This window comes from Tigriopus californicus, chromosome 2 (genome assembly GCF_007210705.1).
Source record: "Tigriopus californicus strain San Diego chromosome 2, Tcal_SD_v2.1, whole genome shotgun sequence".
Classification (NCBI taxonomy): Eukaryota; Metazoa; Arthropoda; class Copepoda; order Harpacticoida; family Harpacticidae; genus Tigriopus; species Tigriopus californicus.
Window position 1 is genome coordinate 1,717,269 of NC_081441.1, and position 12,940 is coordinate 1,730,208.

General features: G+C 39.9%; 1 protein-coding gene across 1 annotated transcript in view; it reads left to right on the plus strand.

The window, feature by feature from the left end:
* Nucleotides 1-8,282, plus strand: part of LOC131893043 (solute carrier family 35 member G1-like) — a 28,680-nt gene extending 20,398 nt beyond the window's left edge. Inside the window, exon 2 of the mRNA XM_059242964.1 lies at nt 6,928-8,282. Coding sequence (XP_059098947.1) covers nt 6,928-7,430 — 503 coding nt within the window. The 3' untranslated portion in view covers nt 7,431-8,282. The remainder of the gene's footprint in view (nt 1-6,927) is intronic.
* Nucleotides 8,283-12,940: the final 4,658 nt, after the last annotated feature.

Here is a 12,940-nt window from a genome sequence, read left to right on the forward strand (position 1 = left end):
AAATTCGTTGGGTGTGCTCAATAAAGAACTGGATTTAATTTTGTTCCATTTTGGCATCCCTGCCAATATCTCGAAAAGGCTCAAGCTTGCATGACACATTTTCAATCTGGCACTGGACCGGTATTGCATCGATTGCGTGAGACTTTTGAGGCAACGTTCCCATCACTACTCCTTGGTGGGATTGAGCCTTCTCTCCTCGTTGGAGAGAATAGGAGCGTGCTTGAAGAGGGCCATGCACCTGGCAAGAGCCTTGGGTCGACCTCATGACCCAATGCAGAGACGACCAGTGCCCTGATGTGGGGGCGGGAAGGGGAAAGGAAAGTGGTGGGGTAAGTCTATTGAGAGTCTTGACAATGAGGTTGAGACAACTACTGTCTCTTCCTCTTAGTGCCCCTGAGATGGGCCTTTGTGCATCGGAATTGAGGCATACTGTTGTGTACGCTTCGTGACTGACTTTATTTCTGACTAGTACACATTTATATACATGACTAGATTTCACATTTACAATAAGAGAGCATGAGCAACATGCTCATCACCGGGATATCACATCTAACACACACGGGGCCGTCCAGGAACACGGAGCCGTCCAGGAACACGGAGCCGTCCAGGAACACGGGGCAGGTCACGGTGCCAACCGGGTCACGAAGCGTCTGGGAAAGGGTCTTTGGCCGTTACCTCCACGCTCGAATTTCCTCCATGGGGAGAGCCACACAGGAGGCCACAGCCGGACTGCCAACTGCGCCATGTTGTGTACGCTTCATGACTGACTTTATTTCTGACTAGTACACATTTATATACATGACTAGAATTAACATTGACAGTGAAAGAGCATGAGCAACATGCTCATCACCGGGATATCACGCATACCTTGTTCCTCAATGATCTCATACACATAAACGGTTGAAAATAGCTACATCCCTGTTTGGAACATCCCTTCTCATGGAACTTGAGAAGGCCAACTCTTCAGTTTGGGACAATATTCTGGGTGAGCCAATTTACACCCTTACCTGCCTTTTTGCCTTTTTGTCGTTTATGGACATCGCAAATTTGGAGAGCATTCTCTCTTTGACCTCTATGACCTCTTCGACTACAAGGGGCGTTTCAATCAAATCAAGAGTGTCTGTGCCTGTGTCTAATTTGCCTTCACTTCACTGGTTCATCCCACAGTCAAGTAGTGGCCGGGTGTAACCAGCCCTAGTTATTAAGGCTTCCATAATGAAAGGCTTATTGATAGAGGACGGAGTTTTCCCATCCAAAATCAGCTCAAGACAGTTCTTGGCCCCTTCAGAAAGTCCCTTCAGAAAGTCCCTTCAACAAAGCTTCCATGTTTATTGAAAGCAAGGCTGTTGGAGGGATCCTAATCAAAAATACTGGGAACATGAGCAAGAATATGCAGAAATATTCTGAAAGCTTCCTTCAGTTTAAAGAGAAAAACCGTTAGAAATGAGCCAGAGGAAGACAAAAGATGAAAAAAGAAGAAGACAGAGCCAAGAGGGCAAAAGGGAGAGAGAAATCAGCTGGTGTGAATGAGAACCAGCTGTCCAGCAGGTAAACCGCACACACGAGCTGGGCGGAAACCAGGGAGGAAAGTACTCCATAGGGACAGACAGAGAAGAAAAATAGGTGGTAGCGCTAGGTTGGGGCTAGCAACAGAGGAGAAGAGAATGACGATGACCTATTCTTGGCTGACCAGCTAGCTAGCCTCAGCCAACATACACCAACTCGACTACAAGAACAAGCAAGAGTCAATAGAATGAAGTAGAACAAAAGAAGGCTCCAGAACCTATTTTTGTTTTCAAAATTTCAAAAACTAAGCAAATAGAATACAACAAGAAAAATCAACTACATTTGCAAGCACAAGAAGTGAACAGACCTAGCAAACAAATAATGAAATACTCCTTAAATCAAAAATCAGAAATCAAAAATCACAACACAACACCCTCAGACCGGCCGTTCTGTCAAGATCAGAAGCAACAAATCGTGGGACTGCTCTCAACAAAAGACGGGACTGATGCTTTGAGGGCGTACGGGAAATGAGTTAGAGGTATACTATTAGCAGCCTCGTCCTTCGCTGGTTGGGGCGTGGCTTGGTACCTGGCTTGGCGATGGATAGAACATGGGTTCGAAGATTGTTTTGGTTACGGTCATGGTCTTCGGAATTCTGGTTGCCTTGGCGATAGTCCAAGTGTACGGCGTTTGGAGCTTACTGAGCTCCCAAGAATGGGCTTTTGTTAGCCGAGCCTTGCTCACTATCTCTGTGACGGTGGTGGACTTCGAGTTCCCTCCAGTGATAGCCTTGCGAAGTTTGACTTGTCGGTCATTCAACAACTCTTGGACTTGATATGGCCCATCTTGGTAAACGGCCGTTTTGCGGGATATTCCAGATTCTGATGGGTCGTTGGCACAATACTTGCAAACCCAATCACTTTCTTGCAGGGGCATGAGTTTGACTTTATTATTATAACTTTGGCGATTGTTCTCGTGGTTCTCTAGTTGGCAGGTGCGGATTTGGTTGATGACTTTGGCGAGACGCCGAATGCTGGCTGTTAGCTTGCCGGGTGGAGCTTCCACAATGGCATCTACCAACACCTGGGCGGGGATGACCGGTTCTTGCACAAACACTAGTTCGTGCGGAGAGACAGGCAAGTTGCTAAGTGGCGTTTGCCTGAGAGCGGCTAGCGCGGCCGGAACGAATCGGAACCACTGGCCGGGCAAGGCCTGCTCTTGTTGCATGAGGGCACGGATGGTACCTTCTAATGACCGATGCATTCGCTCCACTGGATTGGTGTGCTGACAAGAACGAGGCCCAAAAGAGAGAGAGCATTCACAAGTTATTCAAGGACAAGGACCCAGCACCCCAAGCTCACAGCCACGCAAAAGAGGCTGACAGAGGATCTGCTCTATCGGTTCTATCATGTACTTTCTCAATCCAAATACGATGTTGGTAAAACCGATCTCATAGAGTTCCAGGTTGACACCGGAGAAGCCAAGCCAGTCAAGGATTTAGTTCGGCCACTCAACCCACTGATGAGAGCCGATCTTCGAAAAACTTGGGACGAATGGCTCAACAATGGAATCATATCGCCCAGCATGTCAGCATGGTCCTCCGCACTGGTTCCAGTTAAGAAGAAAGACGGATCGTGGAGATACGCCGTCGACTACCGATCACTAAACAAAGTGACCAAATGAGACTGTTTCCTGGTAGCTCACAACCTCGAACAATTGGCTAACGAGCAGTTATCTAAAGCCAGCATGTTTATAAGTGTCGACCTAGCAGGAGCATATTTGGCCATACCTGTCAGACAGGAAGACAAAGAGAAATTAGCCAAAAGGGGCAAATGCAAAGGTACCTCTCAATGTCTCGTTTAAAATATTTTTTAGGCACAACCGTGAATCGTTTGCTAAGCCAGGGTAGAAATGGGATTTACAGTAATTGGATAACGAGTTAGTTTCATGATAAAAAATATAAAAGCATTTGCACCACAAGAGTTTCCTCTTTTTCGGCGTGTTTCTTAGTTTTTTCACAATTTCGAACACTTTTAGCTGTTTTGCAATGTGAATTCTAATCTGTTTACTTCGCAACTTCTTCCTTGTTGTTGTCCTTTCTTTTTTACTTCCGCATGACATTTTGGGTTTACCAACGATTTTGAATATCAAATTCGACTCCCTGTTTTCTGTTTGGGAAAGTCAGCAAAAAAGAGAGCTGATGTTAAAAATCCAAATCATTTTTGGACACAAGCGCCCCTAACAATAACGCTATGCCCCAAAAGAGATTCAATTGTTTACCATGACATCTGTATCAATTAAAAAAAGTGTCTTAATGTCACACATTGCAAGAAAGAAATCTGAATTTCAGACAATTAAGAAACAGGAGCTCAATTGATAGCAATGAAATACAGTTGAGTCCATATTACATTGTAACAGAAAAAAATGCAGCTAGGAGGTTAAAAACGACCAATTGTCAATATAACAACTTTTTCCTCTTTAACAACTGTTTTCATGCATTTTCAAAACTTTCTTTAAAGCACTGTTGCAACCTTTTTTACCTTTTTTCAAGTTTTTTGAGCATTTTCTCAACTTTAAAAACCAAATTGACCAAAAAGCCAACTTTCTGTTTTGGGGTTTACTCAAAAGTAATTGTATTTGAGAGGGAACTTTCTAAAAAATTGGGTGGGAAAACTTTACATATTTTGTGTTTCCCTTGTTCAAAAAAGAAAAAGTAACAGTAACGGGTGGGCTGAAAAACCCTCTCCGTTACCGATGCCGTTTCTTTTGCAGAAAAATAACGCATTACCGGAAGCATTACTGAAAACGTGAAACGTTACTCTAGCCCTCGGAATAAAATACGATATGATAAGAGGGGATAGATGCGGCCAATTTTTCAAATATTATTTATTTTTAAAGTTGCCAATATTGCAAAAAGATACGAAAGAGCTTAATTTGCAAGGCTTGTTCAAATCACAAGGGGTGAAAAGGACTAAGCGCCGGGACGCAAGCCCAACAAAGTAGTTAAAGCTTGTAAGTTGCTAGTCAAACTCTGGCTTGTTTAGGAATTTCGTAATTTGTTGATCTTTGCCTCATACAACCTTTTCAGCGCCATTTCTGACATTTTTTGGGGTTGTACATATGCCAATTCATATCCACAATTTGATGAAAAATTAGAGAACAAATTCATTTTGGTGGAAGTGAAGCAAATTGCCCCACATTGATTAAATTATTGCTCTAACAGGTGGAAATGAGGACTATTGCTTTGCCAGAATGCTATTTTCTGCAGTTTGAACATAAGAAGGAACTGATTTGTCAATTTTCCCCAAAAAGTTATAAAGGCACAATGTACAGCCCCAAACAAATATGAGGAAAAAATTACGGAGGAAGGTTTCGTGAGTCATAATGAAATAAATTACGAAATTCTTGAGAATGCCCATAGACAAGAACTCATTCTTTTTTCTTGTTTCCCATGGAAAAGCCGAATTTTGACAAGTCACCAGAGAGCCTTGTTCTGCTTGTTGAAAGGCCACACACCAGGCTCGCCCAACCCCTTGACGTGCTCTGTAAAAAAAAATACTTACGGTAGTTTGTGGGAGGAGAGGGACGTTGATGACTGAATTTAGGGATCAGTGAGTGTAGCAGCTGGCTCAAAAAGATGATTTTTTACTTTCAAACCAAAGCCTCTGCTATTGGAGGTTTGTTTTTGTTTTGAAAAACTGCCAGAGAGTGGAGCGCCCATAGACGTGATTTTGAGACCCGCTTTTTGACTTAAAAAGTAGTAAACACAATTCCAGTTCATTTTTGGAAAAAAATTGACGATATTTCTAAAAATATGCTAACCAGATGAAGCACGTCAAACATGCAAAAAAGGCTCTGAAATATAATCAATCATGGAAAAAAATAAAAATTGCAACTTTTGCTCATCCTTAGTAATAGATCATTAAGGAGTACGAAAACGTCGATTGAAATAAATGAACAAAAGTACATATTAGCAAGTTTTGTCCTTTTAGGATTAATTGTTAAAGTTAAATGCTTTTTTGTCAAATTTCTGTAAGATTAAAAATTTCTGTTTCGTATGCATTCAAATCTGCGAACAACATTATTTCAATAACTATAAAGCAAAGTAAATGAAACTGCCCAAATGGTTAAAATTATTTGAAGTTTTAAACCCTGGACTCACCTCAAGGCACTACGTACTGCAATTTTGTATTTATATGTTGGCGCTTCCAAATTGCCACAAGGGGGCCAAATAATCTTCATCAGTTAAAGTCTCTGTTTTAATTCAACTTGCAACATTTGATTGTTTTTATTTGTATGAAATGTGACTTAAGAAGCAGTATTCAACTCTAAACTTTTCCTTTTGGGGGACTTCCTCATCATTGCTTGGAATGTCATTCCAAGCACTTCGGCAAATTGTGTCCTAGAATAGTGAGAAAAGATAGAAAAAGTGTCGAGAAAGTTGAAAATGGCGTAAAAAAGTAAAATATTGGATATTTGTCTCAAAAGACATTTTCGGCCAGAATGGGCAAAATAAGTTAAAAAGTTTTTTTCCGGATGTAACTTTATCTTTCGAGGTCTCGTAATGCGTGAAAGGTCTTGTGTTTTCACAAAAGAAGGACACTTCTTAGCAAAAATACCAACTTCTCTATCCTTGCAACAAAGTGTTTTTTTTTAACTGCAAGGTGGTCATTTTGAAAAGATAAATGGACATCACTCACATTTTGAAAGGGTACTTAAAGCCATAATTTCGGTTGAATGAATTGTAAACTCCATTTAGTGAGTGCACATCAATACTGTTCAAGACATTTTCGTAACCGTGTTAGCTTAATGGAAAGGAGACGCCCTACCAAAAAGTACATCCGCTTGCAAACCCAGTAATCCACCAATGGTTAGTAAATTTGAGAGGCGGGTCATTCTTCCGACCCTGTTAAAGAAGGTACCTTGGATATTTCGTTCATCCTTGTTAAAAAGAAACCAACCATTGTAGCCTAGGTGGTTGAATCGGACATTCAAATTTTGATATTCAATCATTCAAAAAGTTGAAATAGTGACCTGTAGGAAATATATTTGAAATTGAACAAACTGGGAAGTCGATGCTTTCCTTTACTAGCTGAAAAGCCGGACCAACTACATCTTTCTCATCTTTATACTGAGATTGGCTTGAGTACTCTAAATAATGACGATTATGTCGCCAATAATTTTCCCTCAACGTGAGCTGCCACTGTGACGCAGTAAAAAATTGTGATGACAATGTCAAATATATATATCAAAATATATATTTAACAAAATGTATTTCCATGATCACATTAGAAAATTAGTATATTTTTGGAATATTGGATTTCGCACTTTTAAATATTCATGCTTCAAAAATATCGAAAAGTACGCTCTAAAACATTATTAGTGTTATGCGTGTGTTGACAAATTCATTTCTTGTTCAAGGTATTCGAGAATGCTTTGGGATTGCTGCTGGTCTTTCTTGCGCCATCCTGGAAGGCCTGCTACTCGTCTACATCCGTGTGACCGAGGTGTCTAAAAGCCAGATACTCCTGATAGAGGGTGGTTTCAGCATCTTGGGCGGATTGGCTATTGGACCTTGGATGCCAGAGAGCCAAATCTTTCACACGACAGTGGATGAATTCCCCACGGTCACACTGAAAGTAACATCAGGAGCCACATTTGCAGTCACGGGCTTGATTTTGTGGACGTTTGCGATTGGTAAAGCTCCGTCAGTTCTTCTCTCCTTGATTTCATCAACGGAATGCGTCACTTCCTTTGGAGTTCAGATGTTTTTGTTCAAAGAAGCCTTGAATGTTTTGCAAATCATTGGCGTTGTTCTGGTCATGATATCTTTGGTGGTGGCCACATTTTATGACAGCCATTTGGAGACCAAGAAAAAAGACTACATTAAAATGGAAGAAAAGACCATGAAGACCCAACCCTAGTCTAATATGCATCCGAGATCACCAATTTTTCTCCTCGATTACAATATGTCATAATAAAAACCGACTTTAAGTCTTAAGAATTGGGATGCGAAAAATATCAAAAAAAATCATAAGCGCCCAAACTTCTTTGTATTCATGTAATTGTCGCAACAAGATAGAGCAGCAAGAATGAATAACAAACATAGTAATTTATTTGGGATAGCAGATGCAATTGAATGACCCTGAAGCATATAATGCCGTTTTCTAATGTAAAAATGCTTAATGTATTATCCTCCTTCGTCTGTCCGACTTCGATACGACAAAAAAAACCTGTTTTTTAAGCAATTTGAAAACACATTGACGCATTCAATACAATCAAGCAAAAATAAGCTCTATAATAGAACGCAATTATACGTCAATACCTTGGGCACTTTATTCATCAACCCCTCGGTTCTGAATATGAAATGAAACGGCATTCAGGAATGTTACTAAGAAAAACTCTTTTGTTGTCGATCTATCGAACCCCCTGAAGCCTTCAAAATTTCGAATCAGTTCTGTCATACCCTTTGATTCACTACTCTTAAACTTGTAAAAAAAAGTATCCTCAGTGAGACTTGAAACTTTTGTAATGGTGTCGAAATGCAATATTAAAGGTTTTGCGATTTTCAAATAATCAGTTTCCGTTGTTTTCTCGTTTGGCCGCTCGAGCAATTAGACAATGATTTTTGAAGTCAGTGACTCTAAAGAGAGGAAACGACACGGCTTTCCCCTCACCGCCAACTTAGGCTATTGCGTTGAATCAAGACATTAACTCCAGTATGAATGAAACAAGATTATCCGTACTGCATAGTACATCAAAGTGTTTTTAATTAAATAATGATCTCCTTGATATACAACTCCGTCCATGTACTAAATATTTCTTCATTAATCTTGAAAGTCAGTAGAATAAATGAAATACCCATGAACATCAAATTGATAAAAAACAATCGAATTGTTTTTCAAATCAGTGAAATATTGCGTAAAATTGGCTCAAAAACAAGCATAGATAGAAAATCAACAAGAATCATTCTATTAATTGATGGGTAATGTACACAGAACAAAATATAAAAGAAATGTATGGAATAAGCAATAAAAATGCATGGACATAAATGTTAACATATTAGAATATCTGGGATGGACAATTGATGATTTTGTCTAAACCCACACATTTGACAAAAAACATCAGGCGGCATTGGTGAAAAATGAATGAGTTTTCTTTTAGTAGAGTTTAAATCTACTTATGAGGAAGTTTGCACAAAAGGCCGGCATTATTTAAGGGGCACATAGTAATATCAAAGTACAGTAGACTAGATCTCAATTTGAACTTTGGACTCCACTAAATTGTTTTTCTTGCAAAAGCATCCAGAATACCAGATAAATAATAAGATAAAAGAGGTGCCATATCTCTTAAAATTATCATTTTATGATTATGAAGCACTCAAATGAGTTTAAAGAACAATATGTAGCTCAGAGCTACAGCATGTCTACTTTTGGATTGAGGGTCATTCCTAGAGTGAGAACCATAGTTTCATAACAAATGCGTCAAATTACTTGAAATTTGATCAATGTGTTTCTGAAAGAATTTTCTACAAATAATATTAAAGGCAAAAGAGAATTTATTGATTGTGTTTTGAGCAAATTCTTCTTTTATCAAGAAAACCTAATCAGTACTTTTCAGTTGTTGTACTTTAAGACATATTTAAAGTCATTTTAAGTTGATCTAAATGCCTGTTTTAAGCCCATACCATCAATGGTTACGAAAATGATATTAGTCACATATTTTGCTCAATAATTATGCCAAATTTCAGCAGCAAAAGTTTAGGCCTTACTTGGCGGGAAAGGTTTGGTGATCACAAAAAGGTGGCATTTCCTTGCTAAAGTCAAGGAAACGAAGGTTTTCTTTGAATTTCAAAACAGTACATCTTTTCACCATCTGCAACCCCAATAATTTTCTACTTACCACGTCCGCGATGAGGGAGAAACCTCTATTTAGCTTAACCTGAAACCTTGACTTGGGGTTGGGTCCCGACCATAGAAAACCATAACAATATATGAAGTTATCTATGGTCCCGACTCATCCATCCTTCAATCTAAATCAACTCAAATGTTTGTAAGGAGTGTTTAGATGTTCAATTGGTCTCACCCTTAAGGTCAGACTTGGACAAGTTTTTGACCAAAATACCTAATCAACCCTACATCCAAGGGCTAGCCTGATGTCATAATGCGGGATGATTTTCAAGGTTTAGTTGAATCCATTGCCTTCTTACCGCCCCTTGCAAAATGCGTCTCAAGCCCTCTAGCCAAATATCTTCATTTCTCGTTGTCCGATGAATTGATCTGGACATCGCTGACTCGTGCGATCGCAAGGGGCAAAATTCTTCTCAATTCGGTCTCCACTTCCCACATCGCCATAATTTGGAACTCGTCTCAAGGACTATGGGGAGATGTCAATCTAATAAGGAATGATCTTCAAAGGTTAGGTGATTCCATTTTTACTAACCACGGGGAGATAAAATAGTGTCACAAGCAGGGATGAGAAAATATTAAAAGCCATTTTCTACCACCTGGCAGAAGTTGGTGGCAGAAAATGGGAGAAATTGGTCCAAAATAAGTTGCCAAAAATGGCAGAAAGTGGCAGAATATATAATTCTTTGTATTATTCTAAATCATCTTTTTCTAGCATTTACGATCACTTCCGTTCATTTTTAAGCCTACCTGTATGTAGTTTTAACACGTTGAGATGGGTATTTTGCATCGAATGTGAGATACAACCACTAAACGTCATTGGTGTGTGATCGAGCTTGAATTTTCCCACCGCAATCGATTGGAGTCAGGGATGCCACTTGATCTAAACTTTTTAAAGTCAAACTGACGACAATTGCATTAAAAAAAAGTTATATCGTATTCAATAATAATTTTAATGAGTGTGAAAAGAAGTGTAAGTGTTGCGGCTAGGCCTTGGATGCTGCAAGTGGTCTATGGATACTGTTATCAATTCAATCAACCATTAAAGAGTATAAATATCAATATTTGAGGAACATTTTGCATTGCAGCCAATCCTATATCAATATGCTTTGTATCAAAAGACACTTCAAGAACTCATCCAACCAATATGATCCTCCTTGTCCTTGACGTCTTTTAGAATCGAGATCGGCCATTCTAAACACCGGCGGCCATTTTTGACCAACTTCCAGCAATTTCTGCCATTTTTGCCACTTTCTGCCATTTTCAGCCACTTGTGGCAGGAAGTGGCAGAAATTCGATCAATCTCGATTTTTCCCATCGCTGGTCACAAGGCCGTTCAGGCACTCTTAGGCATCTTGGACTATCTTGAGCCGTTACATGTAGTTTTTTACTTGTTTTCGCACTACCATGGCGTTAATCATGAATGTCATAGTTTTGAATCAAAGAATAAACTCTTTGGCACACGTTTCATTAAAAAAATATCAACCACTCACCCATGAGCCAAGGATCTGCTTTTCAAGTTTATGTCGTTAAATCTATTGGCCGGTTCCTCTGTGGCTTGTACCATTGCAGAGCCAAAGCCAAACTCATTCTGATAATCAGTTACGTTGATTTAACACGTTTATCTTACTTGACGCTCATAATTTTTTCAGGCAAGTAATAAATACTTTTTTGGATAAAAAGGGTGCCAAAGAGTTTACTTTTTGATTCAAAACGATTATTTTCATGGGTAAGTCCACGGTAAGGCTAAAAAAGGAAAAATATTTCTTGTAACGTTCAAGCTAGTCCAAGCCGCCTTAGAGTACCCGACCGGCCTTGTGACACTTTTTTTTATCCTCGCGGTAAGAAAAAAAGGAATCACCTAACCTTTGAACTAGCCTTCAATGTCCCTGCTGAAGAAATGCCTTAATGACTGACTCTTTTGATGACACCGACTCAACGGTGATACCTTGTTTAATTCTGGCTAAATTTAAACAGATTTCGAGAAGTCCACAATAGCTGAAAAGCTAGAGACCTCCTATTTATAAAGGCAAGTCCGACTATTAAAAAATTACATAATAACATCCATTATTGACACTCTAAACATAATTCAACGAATATAATTTCAACGACAGCTCTGAGCAGCAACTCAGCCTTCATTGCCATAACCGGGACATTGTTGATTCCAGCCGTCCTTGACGCTGAAGTAGCAATGAAAGGATATTCACTCATTCGCTGTGACCGGCAAAAATCCTCAAACCCCAGCTATTTCCATGGTGGGATGTGCCTCTACGTTGAAGACAACTATGCTGTGTCTTATTCATCCTATAGCAATGGTAATGTCGAATTAATTGTATGTGACATTCAGTCGTTTAAGAGATTCCCCGGATTTTGCGCCCTCTCAAAATAAAGCATCATCATTTTCACCTTACCTTCGTTGTCCTTTATCAACCCCCATTGCGCCCTGAAAATCGAAGATGCCTTGAGACATCTCAGCCCAGAGTTGTCTCAAAATTTAAACTCATGGCAGCTCCATTACGGGGACTATTATTTCCCGAACTCTGCCGTGACCTTGCACAAATCTGAGGAAAACCGTGTATACTTTGGAGTTCCCACTGCATCGTCAAACTCATATATCTTATCTGAGAGATTTCAGTATGAATTTGGTTTTTCGCAACATGTTGGAGATAAAACGAATGAAAAATCAAACAAAAACCGGATTTGGTCCTGACTGGCGGTCCTGATGCCATTAAACAAGTAACAATCAGTGACTCCCCTGTGTCTAACCATAAGCTACTAGATATTGTCACAAACTACGTAACCAATCCATCCCCTTTGGTCCCTCAAGTTGAAAAGGAGGAGTGCCAGTGTTATCCCTTTTCTTTAAGGAGACAGAGTGGCCAAACGTTCGTTCTGCCCTCCGAGATAGTGAGCTTATTACTACGTTAGAGCGAAACCCCCATATGTCACTTGATGAAGCAAACCTCGCACTCACCGATACCTACTTGGAATTGTGAATTACTCTTGGTCTAAATAAGATCAAGACACGAGGGAACCTAATCAAAAACTTTTTCGAAAGTGATGCCAATTAAAGTCGAGCCTCAAAGTGATTGGCCCAAGATCATCCCGTATTTTCAAATGCTTGGCTAAACTTGATAAGCATATCAAGGAGTCTATAAATGCCGAGGAACAAGACCGGGAATTGGCGGCTTTAGGCAACTGTGTGTGTATATGTGTGTATGTATGTCAGGCCCAATCCAAAGGCGTTTTATGCTTATGGTAACCTCGAAGGTTATTCCCAAAGCAGGTCTACTAATCGTAGATGATGCCATCCTAAATGGCGAGTTGAGCATAACAGGAAGACTCAGCTAGCAATACAAAAATGCGTTTTCCACCCTCCACCCCCCCCGCTCCGTACCACTCATTGATCTGTCCCAACTCTTGGATTATCCTCCTCTTTGTATCAGAGAAGAAAGTGTCCTCAGGGCAACAGCTTCCCTAAACCGATTCAGTCCAGCCGGACCTGAAGCTATAACCGCAGCCTTTCT